This window comes from Rhinolophus sinicus, linkage group LG01, assembly GCF_036562045.2.
Source record: "Rhinolophus sinicus isolate RSC01 linkage group LG01, ASM3656204v1, whole genome shotgun sequence".
Lineage (NCBI taxonomy): Eukaryota > Metazoa > Chordata > Mammalia > Chiroptera > Rhinolophidae > Rhinolophus > Rhinolophus sinicus.
Genome location: NC_133751.1, coordinates 59,641,887 through 59,665,751, shown reverse-complemented (window position 1 = coordinate 59,665,751; position 23,865 = coordinate 59,641,887). Strand labels below are relative to the sequence as shown.

The window sequence follows — 23,865 nt, the reverse complement described above, 5'->3', positions numbered from 1 at the left end:
AATGTGCAAATGTTTCTTCTTTCTTCTTCTTTTTTTGTTTTTTTTGTTTTGTTTTGTTTTCCTTTTCTGTATTTTAGGAGTTGGTTGAATACATTGGCAGTGTTTTCCTACACAAACAGTCAGTAAAGCTTCAACACCAGCCTTCGCTTCTAAGCAGCCCCTATTGGTTTCCTCTAACCTCTGAGAAGAGGAATGAGGCAGATTGGATGCTGTCCATCTGACCCTGAGGTGCTGACGTAAATTAATGACTGGCATAGACGGCAGTGTCTGGCTTGCGTTCCCCACTGCTTTCCATGCCGTGTGGTCGTCTGTGACAGGGGTGGAAGGATCTCCCATAAGATATCAGAGCAGGGTCACCAACAACTGCTTCTTTGGGCCTTTCTGGGGGATAGAGGCTACTGACTGCATCCCAGCCTTTCTAGGTAACCACAGGCCCAACTGGAAATCAGTAGTGGCCCCTAACATGTAAAAAGGCCTAATTCATTTTATTCTGGAGACACCTGGCTTTGGTACCCTTTAAGAACCCTTGGGAATAAAGGCCCTCAAAACATTGAAGTTCTTATTAATCAGTGGCCTTATAGAACTAAGTCATAATAATTTGTGATCTACTTATCCAGGCACTGAGCATGCCTTCCTCCTCACCTGTGGGTCTTTTGGTCATTTTTCACACCTTCCATGGGAGGGATGGTAGAAGGGGTGTCAGGCTGGGTGAGAGAGAACAGATTCAAATACAAATTGGTCATTTTGGTTCCTTGTCAGCTCTTCTTGCACAAGGGCTGGTGGGGATGGAACAGAGTAACTGACTAAAAATGGTTGCCATTTATCAATGAAGGACACCATGCCCTCCCCAGGGCCTGCTATGGCCACAGAGGTCAGACAGAGTTGGTGTGATGCCTACAGGATAAATGTCACTGAAACCCTGTTTCCACGTCAGTCCCCGGGCTTGTGGCCAAGAGGTGGAAGCTCCCCAAACCATGAGGATGATTTCTTCTGCGAAGTAGAATGTGAACTTGAGCCTGTCCTGCCACTGGTACTACCCTGAGCCTTTCTTCTGAACATTATTTGTGACATTTCTAGTTTCTCACCAAGCATACTGCATGACCCAGAGGGTTGTAATAAACGTAGGAACACACCCCCACACTCATACACACACACACTGTGCTGTCGGCCCTGGAAGCCTGCAGCAGGGACCTCCCTGACTCAAGATGTTCCCAGAAGGAGCTAGGGCCATGGATTTTGGGGTAAAGATATGAGATGAAAGTCTGAAATTAACAGAGTGAGGTCATCTAAGGGTAACTTCCGTGACTGTAACTCACTCGGCTACAGGAAGTGGTGTGCAGGGGACCCCAGAGAGCCTGCCTGTTTAGGAGCTACAAAAGAAGGTCCAGCAAGAGATTCTTGCCTTGTAAAGGAGCCCACTTTCCCCCAAAATTTGACACCATGACTATGATTGCTCTTGCCTACTCAGAAGGTTGGTTGTTGACCATGTGTGTTAGTGATAAATATTTTTTGGAACACCTTCTTCAGAACATCCTAAAATTCCTGACATATGTGGAATTTTGTAGAAGGGATGCTATACATTTTGAAGTATCCTTTTTCCTCCTAAATCTCATATGCCCCTCTCTTCCTTTCATTGAGCCCTGCCTGCGTAGGCCCACATTTAACAAGGAGACACTGAAGGGAAGCCAACCTCACTTATTCCAGACAATAATAGAGTTTCATCCAAACTTTGACCACACCTGAAATTGGTGATGCCTGCCCAGGGTCACTGATGCTCCATGTGACTTGGCTTTTGGTGTCATTGTCTTTGAGTCCTAACATATCAAGAGCTCTGCTCTGAGCTTCTTTACAGATCTGTGAAGAAGTAGCTCCCAACCCCCTCATGGGAAGATAGAAGTTAGAATAGTGTGAAGGGGCATTGCTGCCTCACCTCCCTGAGAACACGTATTGGGTCTTCTCCCAACAGGAAAACTCTAGGACCTCTCAGTAGTTAACAGAGCCCTATATTCAACAAACACTAGACCTATATTCAACAAACATAGACCAAAAACCCCTTTATCCTAAAATATCCAGATAAATCCGTGATGTTCATTAAGTCAAATGCCCCAGAAAAATCTGATCTATACTACAGTGGGAGTGGTCACAGCCCAAATACAAATAATGAAATGTAAACCTCAAAATCATCCTTTTGGGTCTTTCTATCTGATCCTGGGAAAGTGCCATTAGCTTATGCACTATAGGATATATTTCTTTAGTCTTTCCTGTTTTCCCCCACTCCCGCTCCCCCCACCCAGCCCACCCACCGTTCTTTACCTATCCACCGTACCCTTCAGGAAGGGAATTCCTCAGTCCTGTAAGGCCTTATCAGTATTATATAAAACCGTCCCTTGTTATCGTATAATAACCCAGTACTCATATTTTTCTATGCCACAGTCAACCTTGCACATCTCTCAGGAAGGGTCAAAGTTCATTTTCATTCACTTCCGGTTGGAGGTGAGGTCAGCTGCCCTCCACCACAAAAGCTGGCATGCAGGTTTGGGGCCTCGGAAGCTGGGGCATGAATGGAGCACCTCACCTACTGAATCACCCACGGGTGGCGAGCCCACCCACCGCCTCACTCTGCCCTGACCTGCCATTTTGATTGGTGCATTTTTTGGTACAACAGGAAGTCATGTTCATGGCATACTCTACGCATGAGAAAGCGGGCAGAAGTGGAGAACACGGGTAAAAATGAAGCCACAGGGCCTCGTAAACCCAAGGATATTCTGGGCAACAAAGTCTCTGTTAAAGTGAGTAAGGTATTCTGGAGCTGTGTCCCACCTCTCATCTACTCCCACCCTGCAGCATTCTCACGAGGCAATATGGGTGGATGGGGACTTTTTTTCCCAACGTGGGGACCAGAGGGGAAATAGTTGAATAGGATTTTGCATGCAAGATCAATTTATTTTTTATTTTTTATTTCTCCTGGCAACTTCGAGTCAAATAAGTAAGTATCTCTTCTTTGTTTATTTTATGCCTTTCTACTGTGCAGATGTTTTATAGCAAAATTATCTGCAGCATTTTTATCTTAGAAATGCAAGGTGCTTGATTCATATTAAGTTTCTCAAAGCTGCTCATTCTGTATCCTAGGTTAGAAAATACACACCGGGTAAAGAGATTAGGAGAGATCAGGGATGCCTTCCAAACCCTCAACCCTGTGAAGTCTGAGGTTTGGAATTTAAGGGCCACGGTGTCCTTGGTAAAGTTTCATTTCTTTTCCCCAGAATTCAGACATCACCCTCAGGCCAGTGTGTGGCAGGAAGGGAGGCACATTGGTGAAATCCAAGTTACTACTTTGTGATAATCCACCTATCACTCTGAACTCACTGATGCTGTGGTTTGGCAGACCCTTGTTGCCCCCCACCCCCATCTTGAAACGATGGGATCTGTTTTCTTGATGATGGGCCTCTGAAAAAAATCTGCCTCTGGACCATGGAAATTAGACTGCTGATGTTTAATCGTGTTCTAATGTGTGATTATCTATCTACCTGGCACTTTTTCCCCCTTCCTGAGCAAAATGAGAACAACTGAAACTCATTCTAACGTCCTTCTTGGGGAAAAGAAATTGTATTCTCTCCTTCACCCTCATCTGGGAAGGCCAGCCTCGCAGAAGACCACAGTTTAAATTCGACAGCACTCATGCTTCATTCGGTTGCTTCCATTGCTATTTCCTGCGAGATGAGCGGCTGTACATGACCCCAGCCTCCGCTCCTGAAAAGAGCATGCTGCAGCCCTCGGTGATTCGCACCCTCACCTTAAAAGCACCTGGTTTTTTCTCGGCCCAATTTCCCATTGCCCATGCTTCTCTGAAGTTCTCCTCACTCTCGAGCCAAAACTGCCTGTGTTCTAACTGTGTTCTCTTTCTTCCCCCTTCTTCATGCTGCCCATCAAGGAGACGAACAGTTCCGAGGAGTCAGAGTGTGATGATCTTGACCCTAATACTAGCATGGAGGTAGAGCAGCTATTGTTGTCCTATTTCATACAGTGATTGTCTATTTTCATGTGTTCTGTGACAGTGATCTTACTAACGTGACCAGCCAGTCAAGGATAAAGTGTTATGTCAGGACATCTCTGGGTGTCCCGTTCCAACTTCAAACAAAACAAAACAATTTAATTCAGTTCAATTTTGATAGAAAACTCGACCTAGATATCTTTTTAAAAAAACAAACTTCCGTTTCTCTTAAATGCTTGCTTTTCTCTTCTTTGGCGGGTTTGGCTTTATATGGAAAATATCCAACTTCATTACTGGAAACTTAGAACACTTTTTTTTTTTTTCATAAGAAAACAGCATTATAAACAATGGTTGGTTCTCAGCTAAAAGTCAAGAACCCATTAATTTTAGTTTTTCCCGCTTTTGTTTATCCCTCCTCCCTTTTCCCTCTTTTTCTCTCCTCTGGATCCTCTTTATGTGGTTCTCCTACTGGGACTGATGTCTCCCTCAAGACTCTAGCAAAATCATGTTCTAAGTGTGGTTTCATAGACCTGGCACCTAGTCACTGTACAGCTGGCTGATAGCAAATGAGGAACGACGAAGGCAACCCCAGAACCCGCCTTTGTCCAGCCCCCAGGAATCCTGGGCAGTGGCTGTGCCCGGCATGCAGGAAAAGAAGCTCTGGAGATGGCCTCCCTCCTGGAGCCTTAGCAGAGGCCTTTCTAGAGACAGGGAGACTGAAACCTGTCCCGGGACCTTTCTCACACTCTAGGGATGCAGGGTTATGGGAGTGGAACCAACACCTCTACCAAGAACTTCGAATCAACTTCCAACCCCTTCTAGGCTAGAAACTATTTAGGGTTATAGAAACAGGACTCTCACATGGCTTACCACTGAGTGACAACCTAAATTTATAAATCCTGGAGAATTTGAGTAAACTCGGAGCTGGTGTTCCCTACCATTTTGTCTTTCAGAATTAATTGAAATGCTTTTCTCCAAATCTGTGCCTCCATCTCCAGTAATGGATAAAAGTTTAGAGATTTTCTCTAAGCACAAAATAGAGAATTTAAAAACAAAACACCTTTTTATAGCCGTAAGCTTTTCACTTAACTAAGTGGATTTTTACTGTTCTTATTCTAATTTGACCTAATCCCAAAGAAACCCACCACCATATTATGGCAACCACCACAAAACCCAAGAAAGACCATGCAGCCTAAGATAGGCTAAGTCAGCTGTGGAAGACACCAATTGGGCTGCACTGGGCCAGAGACAAGTGGTTGAAAGTAGGAGTTTAGCCAGGATACAATAGTCCCCTGTGGATGTGGGTATTGCCACAGAGCTAAATCTGGCAGGTGTGGGTCAATGCAATTCTCCACTGTGGGAGAAAGTAGATACTGCATTCATAGCCTAAATGTATCTTAGAGAAAGAAGAAGCTGGGGGAGATTTGTGGCTCTGTGTTCCTTGTATTTCATAAGATAGGCACCAGCTCCTGCGGAGCCCACACTTGTAAGCTTATAGATGCCTGGTGGCCCCTGTATCTCCCGCCTAAGTGTTGCTAGCATGTATCAGAGATGTCATCTGCAAGTAGGGAAAGGCCAGGCAGAGGGAAGGGAAAAGCCTGGTATCTGTGTTCCAGGATGCAATTTGGGACCTTTTTCAGCTCTGGAGGACTGAGAGAAGAGTGACTTTCCCACTCTGCTCTTTAAAGGAAAAAGTGGGAACAGGGTGTTATGGGGCCAGGTGAGGAACACACACTGAGAAGGCTAACCAGTGTCATCAGATGCTCCATTCTACATTTAGATGAGCAGAAGTGCACGCGCGCACACATGCCTTAACCCTGCTTTGTGAATTGCACACATTTCTAAGGTTCTTATTCATCCAAGGCCTGCATGGCCTGAGTGAGACGGTTCCCAGGGAAGTGCTATGAGGCACATAAGCAAAGGTATTAGAAGGTCAGTGCAGAACAGAAGTCAAAGCCAAAAATTATGTTGATGAATGTCTGAAAAGTTTTCCGATATAGTAATAGTCGAGGCAGAAATTTCAATTAACTGGAACTCTCGAGTGGTGTGTGGTTGGAAACCACAACTATTCTGGTTAACCCAAGGTTCCTTGTAGCAGGTGTGCATGCAGCCCTTGTATATTCTGCATGGGTCTTTCTAAGCATCAGCGCGCTCTTCTGAACTGTGTTGCCATCTTGAACTTAACTCTGAGCGCATAAGCAGGTGCTGAGCGAAAGGAAGCATCTTGGCACTGCTAGGTTAGTATTTTCCGACACAATAAATCAGATATAGAAAGTCTACCTGTTAAATGTGAGTTGAGAGTGTTCTCAAGGAGTTGGTAAGTAGAACTTTATTGCAGTGTCCATTGTAGAAGAAAATGGCCAAGGATACATGTGAAGAGAGCTATACCTTAAAAACCTGGCTGGAGAAACAGGTAGGAGGGCCTCCACTTCTTGAGGCTTCTCGCTGCTAAAATGGTAGCTTTGGGCATCGTTACCAGGCCCAGCCTGGCCCCCAGCCTCACACTTGGCTTCTGAACTTGATTACTGTAATATGTGTTGTTTCTTTGGGAACATGTCCCTGTGCTCTACTGAGCTGAACTGCAACTCCTGTGGCCTGTGCTACAAGCCCCTATGCCTGGAACCCCAGCTGACATCCTGGCCCTGTGTTCCCTGTGTACTGCTCCTGGCTCGGTCTCCGACTGCTACGGCCTACCCTGCCCACTGCCTACCCTTGGCCTAATGCCAGCCTGTTCGTTCCAGTCTTAGCTTTGGAGAGGCTCTTAACCTCCACCTCCACGTAAATACCACTACCCAAACATTCTTTACCTTTCTTCGGCTGGTGGATTGAAGGGTCCATATAAGGAGCAGTTTCCTGGGGTCTTGGCTTACACACCAGCTGCTTGCTACCCTCAGGGCTGGCATATGTCCCACCATACAGTTTTAGAGAGATAGATAGGCACATCCTTGAGAGCTAATTAGATGAAAATAAATCACCTTGAATCCTAGGAATCTGATTTACAAAGCTTTGAAGACCACCCAATTACCTAAAGGAGGCAGTTTTGCTTTAATGTTTGCATCCTGTTTCTTCCCCTGTGGAGACACACTTGTGAATATTCTTAAGTACAGCCTCCACTCCCTCCTCCTAGCACCACCAGCCACACCACCAGCTGCTGCAAGATTGGCTCCAGGTCTATGCAATCCCCTGTGCCCAAGCAGCCACTCCTCTCCTGCTGATCCGTGACCATCCCTCAGAGAACTGTTCTAACTATGACAAGGATCGGTCTGTAGTTCAGCTTACTTCTTCACCTTGCACTGATTACACTTTGGGAGTAGGGCTGGATGGAGATGTTATAGATGAGAGAAATGTTACTACATGAAAGAAGAGTCAAATCGGGCCTACATTCAAACACTAGACTGTCTTGGGGACAAGTTAATATTGCCTCATCTTTCCATTACAGTTTAGCCGCTGATTACCTTTTATTGCCGAGGTGTGTAGACGTGGTGGTACACTGGGTACCACACACCCACCTGCCCGCTTCTCAGTCCTGTCCCTGCCCCTGCACTGACACCCAGGCTAGAGCCAGGGCTCAAGCCTTGAAGTTCAGGGTCTGCCCTCTGAGCCAATGCCCCTCTCTGTGAAGTCTGGATTCTTTCTGAGATGTACTGGATATCTCTTAGGACCCCATGCTAAGCAGGGCCCCACACCCAGGCCACCTCTGAAAAGTTGTCTGAGGACTGTGTCATAGAATCCTTGGGTGTTTGCACCCCCCTCCAACCCCAGCACTGCTACGTGCCTGCATCATACACTAGAGTAGGGAGGCCTGGACCAACCTTTCAGACTTGGGCTTTTGTCTTCAGGGACAGAGATTCTCAGCCCAGCGTTTAGGTCAAGCCCAGTGAATTAAATGCATCTGAATGTTTTTAAATGCCCACTACCACTTTGAGCAGAGAAGGTCAATCCATCAGAGACAGTTAACATGGGACATGACTAAATGCTGATGTTACCCTTGGTCCAAATGCCAGCCGCAAGATACTTAACTCTGGGGGTCACTTTCCACAATAAGAACAGGATTGAGATCTTGTGGGAGAGGTTCTGAGAGATGAGGGAGAGAAAACATTGAGACAGGTGAAGTGAATTTTGGAGAAAATTTCCAGTTAGGGTAAGAATCATAGACTTTCAGAGTTGACGGAAACTTGGAAATCATGAATTAGCCCCATCCCCTTCATGTATGTGTGTGTGGGGGGGGGGGGTGTAAAATAACACATAACATAAAATTTCCCATCTTAACCATTTTTAAGTGGCATTAAATACCTTCACAAGTTGTGTAACCATCACCACTATTCATTTCCAGACTTTTTCATCATCCCAAACTGAAACTACCCAGAAACAACTCCCCATCCCCTCCTCCCTCCAGCCCCTTGGAGACTTTTAGAAGAGGAAACTAAGAGAGAAACGAAGTTATAACTTCGTATTTGAAAATGAAAAGGTGCCCTACAGGCGCTAATCCGGTTATCGCTGGTGGTTCCCCCACTTCCATCATCTGCTCCCTTCTTGGAGCCCCCCCATCTCCGGGTTGGTTTTAATCTAAAACATGGATCCTGACAGATGAGAAGACTGACTTCTGTGCCAATGTTTCTGTATGAATTTGTTATTCAATATTCCAGCTCAACAAAGAGGAATATTATTTCTGCCCATCTCAGCTTCCCAAGGCTGAAGTATGATTTAAATAAAAATCACACAAAGGCAGTATCACATGCAAGGAATACCGGAGTGGGTGTCAGAAAACCTGGACTCCAGTCGGGGTACTGTCGGCTGTGAGGCCTAAAGCCACTTAGCCTTTCTGAGCCCCGGGTTTCTCCATGGGAGGTCACACAACTCCAAGGGTACAGGCATTTCTGTAAGTGATGCAGACCCTTTGAGCACCGAGCAGAGCTAAGGTGTGATATCAAAGGACTTTGAGACCCTTTGCTCTTTTGAAGTTCTGACTCTGAAAACAGTGATACCACAACAGAAGAGGAAGAAGATTCTGTGCCTTGTCCCTGAAATTTGCTTTGCAGGGGGTATAGTGGGAATGGCCTCCTGAGACCAGACTAAAGTGTCTACTCCCTACTCAGAAGGATTGGAGTGGCCGGAACTGACCCTTCTTTCCTTCCCCAACCCCACATCCCCCAGCTCCAGCTTCCACCTCTTCCTGCTGCTCCCACCTCAGCTGTTTTGATTCCTTGTCCCAGATTCAGAGCTTCAAAATAACCTGGCCAGACAGACTGAAGGAAACTTTTACACCCCTAGTCAGGTGACTGACCTCCTGGCATCGCCAGTGTGTTTCCACTGACGCCTGTTTCTGCATTTTCATTTTTTAGTGAAAAGAACTCTTTGGAGAAAAGAAAGGGAAGCATCAAATTCCTCTCATTTTATTTTTTAAAAATATTTTCTTTGTAATATATCTGATGGGTTTGGCCTAGAGATTCACTCTCCTTGCCTAGCTTTGTTCTGCCTCTACATGCACATTGATTTATATTCTGCCACCAAGAAAAGGGCACTTAGCTTGCTGGAGCTGGCATTTCTCCTGGAGCTCGTCCACTGCATATTCATTCACATCTATTATGCTTTCTGTTTCTTCCAACCACCTGGTGAAGACGAAGTTTTCTTCCCCTCCTAAAGGAAACCGGTTCCGAGAAGTCATGGTCATTCAACCAATAAAAAGAGTACATCTTGACTGTGGGGCTTCGAGAGGCCAAACTTGGCATGTGACATGGAAGAAAGAAGTCTGTCACTGAGGCTCACATAGATTCTTAAGAAGGATCAGGTTCAGGCCCTCCCTTGTTGCACGAGAATTTCTACCTCGGCAACTTTTTAAATCCCTTGACAGTTGGGGTAATTACTTGGCCTCACCCACACCCTTGCCCAATGACTCAGAAGTCCAGCTATAGAAGCCAAGAAAGGAAGTTCAATCGCATGAGCTGAAAACGTCTGAATTGGTTTCTCAGGCCAACAGTCAGTCAGTACCCCTTCAGTCATGCATGTCCTGTGGCACCCTCACCCTAGTCTGGAGGCTTAGTCCATTTCTTTTATGTTGTAAACTAATGAGATTATTATAAGGTGCCATTGACCCAAGAGGAGCTGCTCTGAGAGCCAGCTATTGGAGAAGCAAAGGTCACCACCTCCCTCCCTCCTACACCCTCCCACCATGCTGCCAAGGTTCACCTACAGGCTCACTCAATGTCATGTCCTAGTCAATTCAATTGATCAAAATTTAATAACACAAAGCATTACAGTATTTCAGTGAGAACTATGGAGGGGAAGGGAAGGGACATCAGGCTGGGCATTCCTACTTGGAGACTCCAAAGGAACCGCCAAATCAGCCTTGTGCTTTTCCACAGCCTCAAAGCAAATTGTACCCTGTTGTGGATCCTTAGACTCTAAGAGGTGGTTTTACTTGGTAAAAACCGTTTTGGGGGCAGGGAAATGATCAGGGTCAAATCATTAAAGGATGAGACCTCAAAACATTCCTCTGTAAAGACTGTATCCAAAGTCAAGATCTTGGCTTCCAGGTTGGCAATGTGATTTATAGAAAGGACGTTATAACAGCACCACTGACCATCCTCTTCCCCACCCCAGTCACTTCCTAGCAGATGTCTAGGCTCCTAAGAGCATGGTGAGAGCAATGCATACGCAGCAGCAAACCACCTTTTTGTTCCTTTCCCCCAACTATTTTTTGGGACAGGTGATAGATTTTTTTTCATTCTGTTAAAAATCATATTTTTATTATTTTTATTTTTGAGAGCACACTAAATGTTCTCTAACCAAAATACCGAGGAGAGGTGGAAAAGGAATTTGAACTAGAAATCCACATAAAACAATGTGATTGACACATGGCCATTCCTGAAAACCTGTACCCAACAATAAGTGCTTATACCTTCTTCTCAAGAACACATGAAACCTTTTACAAAACTTGACTCAATTAGCAAGTCTCATCAAAAATCAAGGAATCAATGTCAGATAGACAGACCAAGCATTCCAACCACAATGCAATTAAGTTAGAAATCAGTAACGAAAAGATAATTTTTTAAAATCTCATACATTTAGAAATTATAAAACATTTCTGTTATGATTGGGTCAAATGGAAAAAATCATAGTTGAAGAAAAAATACTTAGAACTAAATAATGAAAATAGTTGGTAAGTGAGGAACTAGTTCAGACACCATTCTATTGCTGTTTGGCATTGAGTTCCATTTACAAATTTTTTTATTGCACCTTGTTTTGTGTCCATTTGGAAATGGGCAGAGGTAGGAAGATTTTCTAAAAATTTAGAAAAATATTTTCTAAACATCCAGAAAAATATTTTCTAAAAATTCAGAAAACTATGCCTGGTTTGGCCAGATTGAAAACATGAAGGGTTAAACCGCCAATCCAGAACCGTACCTAAAATTTTAGAAGTTGTTGAGAGAGAGAGAGAGAGAGAGAGAGAGAGAGAGAGAGATTGGTTTATTCAAAGTAGTTTCAAACATTTAGTTTGAGTTTCTTTTGACCATTTTTATTCCTTCAGCTGTCTCAATATGTAGTTTTGAACTGTGTTTTATGACTGGTGATGAGGGATTTAGAAAAAATGGGGTAACAGTATTTTTCTTCTGGAGTCACCTGGTTTTCAGGACAGACAAGGATTTCGTCCTTATTTTCAGGATGTAGAGACAGAATCTTGGACATTGACCACAAGAAAAATACTCAAGATTTCTTACAAGCTCATCATGTTAATTCAGTGCTGGTTGATTTTACCTGTAATTCTTTCCTGTTACCTCACTGAGCCTGCCATTTTGAAGAAAAAAATGAAGAAAACGATTGGAATTCTCTCCCGCAGGAAGAAACCAAGGTGCAGACCGACCACATGATGGTGGTTCTTTTTTCCCCCATCTAGGAGGAAGCACTACCACCTACTGCCCTCTGCTGTTCAAATAAAACCAGATTCCTAAGCAGCTCTTTCCCGCACTGTCTACCAGCCTTGCCCTCTTGGATTTGGGTCTCCCAGAGAGAGGACACGTGCATTTTATATAAAGAGCATCATCTTTCCTCCACGACCAAATCCATTTCAGATTCCAGTTCTCTCCTCCTTCCCGTCTACCACTCCACATGGACTCCCAAACTGTTTCTAAGGAAGGAAAACATTAGGTTTCAAGAAATACATACAGCTGATGACTAACCCTTCAGGTCCCAACCTGATACCTCAGACCCCTGCACACATCAACAATGGTCAGTAGACAAGGTGGTCAGGAGACCTAAATTTTAGTCAACTGATTGAGTGACCTCAGTTAATTTGATTCAACAAATACTTGATCTTCTGCTAAGTGCAAGATGCAATGTTAAGCAGCATGGCAGATGAAACGTAAAACATGTAAAAGGGTTACTATCTTCAAAGGGTTCACAAGTCTGGTCGGGCAATGACATACAGGGCAGATGTTATGATGGATGGGCACGTGATGAGAGCCATAGGTGCCAGCCTCTAGAAGAGCAGGGAGGAGTGGAGGACCACTGCTGGCTAAATCTCAGGCACGGACTGACCAATAAAGTTCCAGAGCAAGTCACAGTCCTGAAGGATGGAAATAGGGAAACACCCCAAGTCCATGGCAAGACAGTTTCTCAATTCTCCTCCCCCAAATTAGGATCCTCCCACTTTAAATTTTCCTTGATTTGGCAAATAGAAATGGAATGCTTCTGAGCCAGGTATTGTGCTAAGCTCTGAGGCAATAACAGTCAACAAAACGCGGTCCTTGTCTGACTGAGCATGGGCTCAGTAGTTTATAGGGAGCCATAGACAAATACGTAAGTTATTACACTACAGTGTGAGAAGGCTGTCATGACCCTCCTCTGTCCACATTCTGATTTGCTTCCAAGTAGAAAGAAGAAAAACGAGGAAGAAATCTTCTATGGGCATAATCCAGAGTCAAGGTTAGAAAAAGCATCAGCATGAATTTGGTCCAGGCTCTTGGTCCTTGCTAGAAGAGTTTGAAGAGAAGGATTAGGTAGAGATAGGATGGAGGGCAAGGTTAGAAAGCCTAGGTAAGCCAGGAGGCCTCTGACATTGATCACAAAGCTTCACAACGCTTTCCCCAAGACCTTGCCTCTGCACTGACCGCTGGGGGGGAAAGAGCTCCCAGAGCCAGTCTTCTGTCACTCTCTATGATCTTGCACATTTCCCCTACCTCATCTGGAAATGGCAGTAAATAACACCTGCTCAGCACCTCCTCCCAGGGTTTTCAAGAAGCACGTGAAAGCGTTTGTGAGTAGCTAATGCCAGTGACATAACGCTCCCCGAATCAGTGCTGGTGTTACCATTGTATCACCTGGGCCAGCCAGGCGGCAGAGGAATGAAGACTGATGCCTCCCACAGGCCCTGCCACACAGGCAGCCTGCAGTGAAGCCTTCTTGGCAAACTTTCTTTCCAAGTTCCCTGATAAAGTCCACACCCAAACTAGGAAGATTTGCTCTTGAAACAGTGAGTGTGTTTAATAATATACTTAACACAGTTTGGGGTTGTGAGGAGAAAGAGGAATAAGGCAAGAAATCCTCTAAGCAGCAGTTTGGGGGTGGGTGTTATAAGTACTGGCACAGTGCAGGTTTGGGAAACCCCACTTAAAATCTGTCACGTAGGAACCTGCCATTTGTCTCTTCCGTTTGTCTCCTCTCCGAGACTCCTGGCGTGGACTCACTGTCTTGCTCCCATCAGGATGGGAGATGCAGGATGCTCAACAAAGTTGGCAGCATTCCCAAATTGTTTTTCCTCCCGAGTCCTTCTGAACGAGTGGAGATGCGACAAGGGAAGGGGCAGTGCTTCGTGTCTGCTGAAGGCTGATCATTAACCAGCCAGGCACCGTTCTGTACACTGCGTAGATGTCACTTAATTCCGTCGTCCCCACTAGACTGTTGGCCCACTGAGGGTAGTGAACATGTCTGCCTTGCTCCCTGCTGGCCACCACCACCTAACCGAGGGGCAGTTCAACAAGTGGTCATCAAATATGTGAGTCTGACATCAAACAACCTTCCAGGGTCACATGATTATCCCCAATTTACAGATAAAACTGAGACCCACGCTGCCTAAAAATATTGTCCAAAGCGAGAGAGCGTGTCTGCCTTAGGGTCTGGATACTAGGAGCTCTGTCTGCTTTCAGACTTTACATTCCATCCTGTACACAAGCCGCTAGGAACCTTCTCTCTCAGAGGCAATGGGTTTTATTGTGTTTTAATCATTTTCCCAAAAAGTTGGCATTCCATCTGTGTTTGAAAACAAACTCTAGGAAAACAGTAATAGACCCAGAAGTATTTTATAGATCTTTTGGTCCTATTTCCAGATTCTATTTATGAACCAGTCCTCAATTCTCAGGAGACCTGAAGTGAGAACAAAGGTCAAATATTCACTCAACCACCGTGTATTAAATGCTCATTGTGCGGCAGACCCCACGCTCGGGGCCTGAGGTACGAAGATCAATAACGAGGGGTTCCTGTCCTTGAAGAACCTACAGTCTCATAGCTCTGACCGCGCTTTTTTCCTCTTAAAGAAAAGTTATTACAAAAGTGAAATATTCTGACTGCAGAATATTTGAAAAACCCAGGTAAGAAGAGAAAGGGAAAAAAATCTCCAAAAATTCAGATGTTTTATAAATCTTGAGGTCAGGGCCCATGTCTTAGCATCTCTGTATCCACAAAACCTTACATCGACCTGGAGGAGAACACAGTGTTTTTTAAATGGGGTGAAAACCTATCCTTCATCCCACCACCTTGAGAGAACTACCTTTGACTTTAGATAATATCCTTAGTCTCCTTTCATTGGACTGTAAAATGACTGGTTCAGATGTCAATCTCTCTACCTCACCTAAGCCAGGTGCATAAATTTATGTCCTCCTTTGCACCCCATACACCTGATGTGGTGCTGACCACCATGTTGAGGCATACTTCCCTCCCATGGCCCAGTGTCTCCTCAGATAGAGGGGTCTCTCACGTGTGAGAAAGGCAGAAGTTTTACCAAATGCCCCACCCATCCCCTGTCCCACCCAGCAAAGCCTCAGAGGCAGGGAGTTGATTTACCTGAGATCAGTTCCCTTGGATAGAGGGGACCATTCAACAAACCAGGCTGCTTGTTGATTCACCTGAGACCGCTATCAAAACTCCTGATGCCTGGACCTCCTTCACACTGATTAAAACAGAATCTCCAGGCATGAGGCCCAGACATTGGTCTTTTGTGTTTTTAAGGCTTCCCAGGTCAAAGATGGAGAACCACAAATTGAAAGGAAGGCTGGAGAGTGGTGTGAGTGGCCCTTTGAGACTAGCAGATGGCACAGCAGTGGTCAGTTCTGAGACTCTCAGCCCCAAGACTTGGCATCACAGTAGTATTCTGCAGCCTGCTCCATGAAAACCCTGGGTGGCACATGGGCAACTGGTCTGCAAAGGGGAACCCAAAGGAGGAAGTAGCATCTTTGGTCCAAAGGGTCCATATGGATGCCTCTACAAGGGAAGAACACACAGAAACCACGTTCACATACGACATAAATAAAGGTGGATAAGTGTGAATGCCCCAATGGGCAATTTGTAAGGCACAGGAGCTTTCTAGCTTTATCGTGAAGGAAAGAAGAATTCTGCAAAATAAATTATTAGAGATAAGCCACTGTAACAATAGGCTGTTTAGCAGAAGAGAGGTGATTAGAATTAGATAAACTTTATTTAAATAGCTACTGAATACTTGTTACTTGTCAAGCCTTGTGGTAAGCACTTGACATATATTATTTCATTTAATCTTTGTGATAACACTTTGCACTAGGTATTATTTATCCCCATTTTATAGTCAAGGAAATCAATGCTAATAAATTTTATGTAATTAGCATAAAATCACTTTAAATAAGCTGCAACCTCTCTGACTCCAAAGCCCATCTTTTGTTCACCTTCACCCTGCCGGGCTTTATGACCCAGACTTGCATGATTAGAGGTAATACAAAGATGGGAGAAAAATCAAGGTGACCATCCTCCTAAGAAGGGGGAACTTTTCACCCTGGCTGGCAGGTTGGCCGGTTTTCCCTTCCGTGAAGATGTAGGGTATCACGAGTCGGTGAGCACAGCGTGTGCCTCCGCCACCCAGACAAGTCACTCAGTCAGCCTAAGCCTCGTTTGTTTCCTCACCTGAGCAGCAAAAAGGGCTAGAACCATAGGTCAGTGGTTTTCAGGTTGCCATATGGCAACAGGATGTCGTGCTGGGGACAAGATAGATGGACATAACCTCTCTCACCTTCAAACAGACAAGCTCTGCATTGAGCTACTTGAGGAGCAGTTTCCCTCTTTGGGGAGAAGCGGTAACGTTTGGAAGGAAGCCACTGGGTTAGTGGTTAGTGATAAATTGGACCCTTCCAATTTGATAGATGTCAGGTCCTGTTCTTGAAAATTCAAGATGGTGAGAAGCAGTGCCATCACATTGCTTGAACGGATGTTGAATTGGGTGGGCAGGAGAATGGACTTTTATGCATGTGGCAGGGATAGCAACTGGGGTGGTGGAGGACAGAAAGGCCAGCTGCGGCGGCAGAGCTTGCAGCCATGGTACCCCCGCCTGGGCCCTGCCTGGACCAACCAGAGAAACGGGACCAAGCAGAGTAGACAGCAAGGTAAACCAGGGGCTCTTTGTTACTGAGATGGTGACGTGGTCGCAAACCACAGAGGCTGGGCTCTGGGCTTCATCTCCCTAATGTGTACTTCCTTTACTCAGTGGGGTAAACGTTGCCTGTTCTCTTTCAGTCGTTTAGGATTTAAACAATTTTCTGTTTCTTTGTGTTTTTCAGATCTTAAATCCAAATTTCATCCAAGAAGGTGAGTTAAAAAGTAGTAGAATAGAGAACATGAGGGTTAGCTAAATAACTTATGGCAAACCCAGCACTGAGGCAGAGCCTTTAAGCAATGGTCAGGTAGTCCTTAATCAGAAACAGTCTCAGAGACATAGAGGAAAAACTGAGGGTTGCTAGATGGGGGCAGGGAGATGGGGGGTGGGGATAAGGGGGAAGGCGAGGGGATTAGAAAGCACAACCGGTAACCACAAGATTGCCACGGGGATACGAAAGTCAATTTGGGGAATGTAATCAATAATGTTGTAAAGATTTTGTAGGGTATCCAATGGGCACTTGTCTCGTTAGGGAGACCAGCTCAGGGATGATGTAGCTGCCTGATCACTGCACTGTACACCTGAAGCTGAAGCTGAGCAATAATGAATGCCAACTATAATTTTATATATATTTTACAAGAAGCGGAGTACAGCATTAGGAATAGAGACAGTGGAAATGTAATGGCTGTGTGCGATGTCAGAGGGGTAGTGGGTGGGGGGAGGGGGTTATCACTGTGTGAGGGATATAAATGATGAATGTCTAACTATTATATTGTTTTGTGCACCTGAAGCTAATAAAAAATAATACCAAAAAAAATGGTCAGGTGGTTCTGTACTTAGGCACAAGAAAAGGTATTTATGATGAAAAGGTGTTTGGGTGAAAAGACCACGACTTGCAATATGTATAAAGGGATCCAATTTATTGTATGATAAATGTGTTGCTGTAAAGCCTGAAAGGACAGAAGCTTCACAATAGTTACCTCTGGATCATGACATTGTGGAGCTTTTCCTTCTCTTTATTTATCTGTATTTCCTCATTTTTCTGCAATAAACATTTATTACTTTTAAAAATATTTTTTCATGGGACAAGATAAGTCAACAGGGTTAAGCTGAAGGTTATTTGAATCGTTACACAACATGGGTGGGAAATGAGAGGTCTGTGTTGTAAAATGGCTGTTTTAGTCGAAGTTGGTTCTGAACGATGTGAACTTATGTTGATTTGACCGCAGTGGCCCCAGAATTCCTCGTGCCCTTAGTGGATGTGACCTGCTTGCTCGGGGACACAGTGACACTGCAGTGCAAAGTCTGTGGGCGGCCAAAGCCCGCCATCACCTGGAAGGGCCCGGACCAGAACATTCTTGACACTGACAACAGCTCCGCCACATACACCGTCTCCTCCTGGTAAGCTGATCGCCCACCTCAGCACCCCCGCTCCTTGGGGCAGCACCCAGAGGCAAGTCGGGGGTACAGCTTCTGTTTGGTTACTTAGTCTCTTCTCTCCAAGAGAAAAGCTGCCCCGGAGATTCGAGCGCAAACACTTGGCCTTAATTGGGAGGGAAAGTAAAAAACCATGGTGTCACAATAATGCACTCTTGTGACACTCACACGGCCGTGGACTCAGGCCTGTGAGCTGTGGGCACAACCTCCCCGCGCCTACAACCCACCACTCAGCCTGAGGAACACCTGGGTCAGGACCAGCACATATTCACATGTTGCTCAGCATCACGTAGACATACCTGAGACCAAAAGGAACTATTTGGAAAGACTGCTTTCAGGACCCACATTGAGCAAATAAGGAAAAACATAAACCTTTGTATCTCAGGTCAAGCCTGAATCATACTTTAGAAGAGCTTTGACAGTCACAGACTTACATTCACCATATTTAATGATCTTTTCCTAAGGATCCCCAAGGGAATCTATATCAGGAGAAGTGGGGAAAGGCTCCAAACGTGTGGTAGGGATGGGGTCCTCATGTTTACACACCCCAGTTTCTCCATGCCCCTCAGGATCCTGTGAAACAGTGATATATTTCATTCCTCCATTAACCTAAGAAAAATTTTCTTAGGAGAAAATAAAAGGACTCACTCCAAAATGTGCAATGGAAGACAAAATCCAGCCACAGCATGCTTCTATGCAAAAAGGGTGTGTAAACAAAACTTGTGACTGCCTTGCAATCAACCTGTTAATATTTATTGCTACTAAGTATGAACTTTATTGTGTACTACTGCTCACAGTGCACAAGCAGTAACAAGCCCTAAATGCTTAAGAAACGTCTATGGAAGAAACACTTAGGATCAAGACATTTTCATCCAATAAGTTAATATTTGTGTGTGTGAAATAGTGTTCCCTGCAGAGCTCCTCTGCCCAGTGGACCCAAGGAACAGAGTGTGAGAGGCAGTGATTAGTGAGAATCGCTCTGTCACGACCAATGGGGAAAGAATGCGGCTGGCTGGGACTTCTGCATTTAACCCTTTCAGAGCAGTTTTTCCCTTGTGATATCCCAGGGGCTACTGGGACAACTATCATTTCATTGAGGAATTTGCCCTTTATTTAATTCATTTAATTATTTTGAGGGTCCTACATGTAGAATTTGAAATACTTGAACATTTTCATTCTTTAGTCTTTTCTCTTGTTTTGTACCATTCATTCCTGAACCGATGAGACTGAAAATATTTTAGGACAAAGTTGCTGATGATAATGATATGAGTCATACCGTGGACCAGTACTCGTATAGAACTTTATGTGTCTGAAACCATGTTCTAATTCTTATTTTATTTTCCTATCCCTATCCCTTGTTTACAACAAACTTGAGAGGTGGGCGTGGCATGAATTCCCCCCGCCTCCCCATAAGGAAATGGGAATATAGAGAGGCAAGCTGATCACCCTAGGTGTATAACAGAACTGGGACTACCCCTTGGGCCTAAGAATCAGCTCAGCTCACCATGTGCCAACCCTTTACCAGTCCATTGTTTCGTTACTGGAGTTTGAAGGGCATCCTTTTGATGTCTCTAGTGATTCCGGAGAAATCACCCTGAAGATCTGCAATCTGATGCCCCAAGACAGCGGGATTTATACTTGCATAGCAACAAATGACCACGGGACCACATCCACGTCTGCTACCGTTAAAGTGCAAGGTACGGTCTACTTTAGTTAAACATTTTTTATAGCTTTTTGAATATTTATTTTTTAATGTGGTAAGATACATGTAACATAAACTATACCATCTCAATCAATTTTAAGTATACAGTTAGTCGTGTTAGGTACATTCACATTGTTGTATAACCGATCCCCAGAACACTTCATCTTGCAAAACTGAAACTCTGTACCCATTGAACAACTTCCCCCATTCCTCCCTGCTGTGCCCCCCAACCCCAACCCCTGGCAACCACCATTCTACTTTCTGTCTCCATGAATTTGTGTTAGTCAAACATTTTAAGTGGATGTTGCAAGGGCTCTCGGAGATCTGGGAAAGAAAAATTCTACTGTGAAAATTCCAAAGTAAAGTTCTAGCAAACGGGAAGAGAACAAAGTTTTGCTAGAGCTATCTGTGGCCTGCCATACACCTCCTGCACGGTTCCCTGACAAAGTTTTATCTCCTATGTGCAGTATTTGGCCTAAGGAGGAACTTCCCACAGCGAGGTGTGTCTCCCAGGTCTCCCTTAGGCCTGGGTAAAAGTATGCCACTCGGTGGAGAAAGTCATAGGGAAAATTTGAGACTCAGATTAGGTAACGTTTCCTAGGTGATGTTCAACCTGGGTGCAAAATGGCAAGTTCTGCAGAAATAGCACTTGACCCTAATTTCTGTCCTTGAAGGTGTTCCAGCGGCCCCTAACCGCCCCATTGCCCAAGAGAGAAGCTGTACATCCGTGATTCTCCGCTGGCTGCCCCCATCCAGCACCGGAAACTGCACTATTTCTGGTTACACCGTGGAGTACAGAGAGGAAGGTGGGCCATCTGTTTCTGCCTTCTCTTCCTCATAAGGAGGACCTTCAATGTCATAAAACTGTTAACCCCTTGCCTTTGCTCCTTTGCTCCTTCTGGTGTCTTCCAACTCAACACAAAGGCCTCAGCGCCAGACTAGATAGCACCTTGTGGTCTCAAACATCACGCAGTGGGTTTCACCAAAATGGTAAAGGCTCATAACAAGTTTCAAAGTGCCTTCACGTGCTTCCCTACTCAACAAGGCCAACCATCCAATAGGGACAATTAGGCCCATTCAACAGAGGAGGAAGCGAAGTCCTAAGGAAAGTGAGCACGCAGCTGGCATTAGTAAGAGGCAGGGCTCGCATTAGAACCCAGGTTTCTAGTTTGCTAATTTGTGATTTTTCTCCCAGAGTAATAACTAGATAAGCAGGAGCTGAGCTTTTCCCCCATCCCCACCCTCTATATATATAGTAATTTTTTAATTGTTCAATTTTTAAATTTGTCACATTCACATGCTAAGAGTACATACATTTCTTCAGCAGTTGAGAACTGAGCCTGACACCTACTTATCAAGAAGAATTAGCTAAAATACGAAACTGCTAGGTATTTTTAATTGTTAATAACACATCTCTGAATACATGATGAATTACGAAACTGAATTGAAAACAAGTGCTTGCATCCACACCTAAAATCATCTGTTTTCCTCTACTTTCCATTACTCTTATTATTCTAACCCTTCTTTCTTCTGTTAGACAGGCTCTGTGCAGTTATAAAGCTATCCATTTCTGTATCTTTCTTAAGCTGTTCACTCTTATGTCTCCCAACTCAGCACAAAAGTATTAATGCTGAGCTGACAGACACATTTCACAAGGTTCGTATTTACCTCAGCATTATTCAGTACATACTTCATCTTATCAACTAAGTTGTCTTGGGAAAATTTTTTCATCTTTCTGAGTCTCAGTTTCTTCATCTGTCAAGTTAGATTAATGCTCTTCACCTCATAAGGTTTCTGTGGATTTAAGTGAGAAAGTCAAATAAGAGCATGATGTGAAGACATCTTCCATAGTACTTTACATGTGTATAATGCTCAATAAATGTTCATTTCTATTTTGTTTTAATTTTCAAATGCATATTTTCTCATTTTACTATGAATGTATATGTTTCTGGTCTTATTAAAATTTTGCCACATGTTCCTCTGTAAATTTTGTATGATCTGTCCACCCTCACACGTACTCATTTGAAATGAACAGAATCTATAGGCCATCTGCATCCACATACCTTGTGATATACTCAGTCATAGAGGAAATTGAACCCACACCTGCCACAGTTTGCCCACAGGCTTTCAGAGCCTGACATGCAGTGACCACAGCTATTTCTTGAATGGCATGTGTTGATTTTCCTTTCTTTGTTTGCCGAAGGTCTTTGGAACAATGTCCCTTTCTCTTTTTCCTCTTTCCCTCTCCTTGGAAATTGTGCATTAGGTTCCCAGGCCTGGCAGCAATCGGTAGCTTCGACCTTGGACACGTACCTCGTCATAGAAGACCTCAGTCCTGGGAGTCCGTACCAGTTCAGAGTCAGTGCCAGTAACCCCTGGGGGATCAGCCTCCCCAGTGAGCCCTCAGAGTTTGTGCGCCTTCCAGAATATGGTGAGTCCTAGCCATGCCCAGGGCCCCAGCTGGGGGACGCAAGGCACCTGGCCAGCTGTTGTCACCCACTCACTGATACTGGCTGTTCATTGTCATGTCGGCTACCATGCAGGAGGGGACCTAGATTTGCTTGGTGGCTTCAGTCAAGTAACATTTCAGAGGCTTGGTGAAGAGGGTTTCCATAAAGTCTGATTTCAAGTGTCTTGAAGCAAAATTTAGATTTGCCACCGATGTCTACCCAGGGCCGATTAGGTTCCTGGCACCTGTGTGTGTCACCAGGAACAAAGAGGGGCAGACAGATGTCATGAGTTACACAGATGCTACCTGCCCCTCTTCTGAGACAGGAACACTAAGCCCCCTCTCCCCTGGAAACCCCTGCCAGGCAGAAGTGTACCTCACAGCATTAGGGACAGCCCACTCACCAATTTAAAATGAGGGGAGGATAGCAACCTGGTTGAAGGATTTGAATCAAAATGAATATTTGATCGTGTCCCCACCCCCAATCCGCCCAGAACATCTTTCCTTAAGGTGGGTACCTTTTTATGTAGATGTGTTGAACTAAGATATACCTATAATTACCTACACGTGAGTATTTTACAAACGTGGCTCTTATTTTGCCCACCTATTCACTATCTCACCTAGCCACTTCGGTCCCAGAGACATTTTGAAAGAGGAAACTTGTTCTCCTAAAGAAACCTCCAAGTAGTGAGGTTTGGGGCAGTGCAGGAGAGTGGACTGTGTGTGTTGGGGCGGGGACAGGAGGTCACTGTACTTGGAAGGCAATGAACCTGTGTCTCTTTGGGTTAAGGGAACCCAGGAGCCTCCAGAGGAGAGTCAGAAACGCTTCAGGGCCTCAAGCTACAGCCCCACCCCCAGCCCAAAGCCGGAAATGCTCCACAGCCCTGTCCCCACCAGCTCGACTCCCTGCCAATGGCTCTGCTCCCATGGGCCTGTGACTCACTAGGACACCTCGGCCCTGGGTCTGTTTCCTCAGATTTCAATGTTAGAGAAGGCATCTTGGGCCCCCGCTGAGCTGTGCTCCGGACAGCCTGAGGTGACCAGGGTCAGAAGAGCTACGCTGCTGGCTTGTCCTCTGCTCCCAAACCACTGACTAAATCCTCGTCAGAGATGACCACTGCTCATGTTTTGTTTCTTGTGAGCGTTGGTCCCCAGAGACAACACAAATAGATATTAGTGTGTGTGTGTGTGTGTGTGTGTGTGTGTGTGTGTGTGTGTGTGTGTGTAAATCATTGCCAGGGAATTAACGCATTGTACAGAGGAATGCTACAATGATTCTACTCGTGCATGTGTTTTGGGTTAAGCTAAATCATTCAATATACGGGATAAGGTCATTAATGCCGAAGAACAGTGGGGTGAGAATGAGCAGTTTTTAGAATGTTCTCAGCACATTCCTTTCCTTTCCTCCTTTCTTGGCCTTGTAACTCTTCCCCTACCCTCTCTGCTGCATCCTCGCTACAGCCCTGATTCTCACTGGCTTTTCTAGGACTTCGGTGTGATTGTTCTCTCTCCCTTTTACTTTTTTCTACCAAATATTTATTTTAAAATATCCAGAAGTTGCATTCCTGATTGTCCCAAGTGTTCCTTTGTTGATGTAGATGGCACAAGGAGGGCGTCTGACTCTGTCATGTCAGTTTCCCCTTGGATGATATTTTTAAAAAAGAACATTTCAGAGAATC

The 23,865-nt window shown here is 44.8% G+C and overlaps 1 protein-coding gene across 18 annotated transcripts in view; it reads left to right on the top strand.

The window, feature by feature from the left end:
* The window catches only part of KALRN (kalirin RhoGEF kinase), a 617,732-nt gene that overhangs the window by 576,213 nt on the left and 17,654 nt on the right, over positions 1 to 23,865 (top strand). For 12 of the 18 annotated variants that reach the window (XM_019738955.2, XM_019738953.2, XM_019738949.2 and 9 more), the window contains 7 exons: positions 2,666 to 2,789; positions 3,932 to 3,991; positions 16,783 to 16,810; positions 17,828 to 17,999; positions 19,611 to 19,732; positions 20,412 to 20,543; positions 22,004 to 22,168. In XM_019738955.2, coding sequence (XP_019594514.2) covers positions 2,666 to 2,789; positions 3,932 to 3,991; positions 16,783 to 16,810; positions 17,828 to 17,999; positions 19,611 to 19,732; positions 20,412 to 20,543; positions 22,004 to 22,168 — 803 coding nt within the window. Of the gene's footprint in view, positions 1 to 77; positions 556 to 2,665; positions 2,790 to 3,263; positions 3,895 to 3,931; positions 3,992 to 16,782; positions 16,811 to 17,827; positions 18,000 to 19,610; positions 19,733 to 20,411; positions 20,544 to 22,003; positions 22,169 to 23,865 lie in introns of those variants that run through there. The other 6 variants (XM_019738972.2, XM_019738954.2, XM_019738960.2 and 3 more) reach the window with 4 other exon arrangements.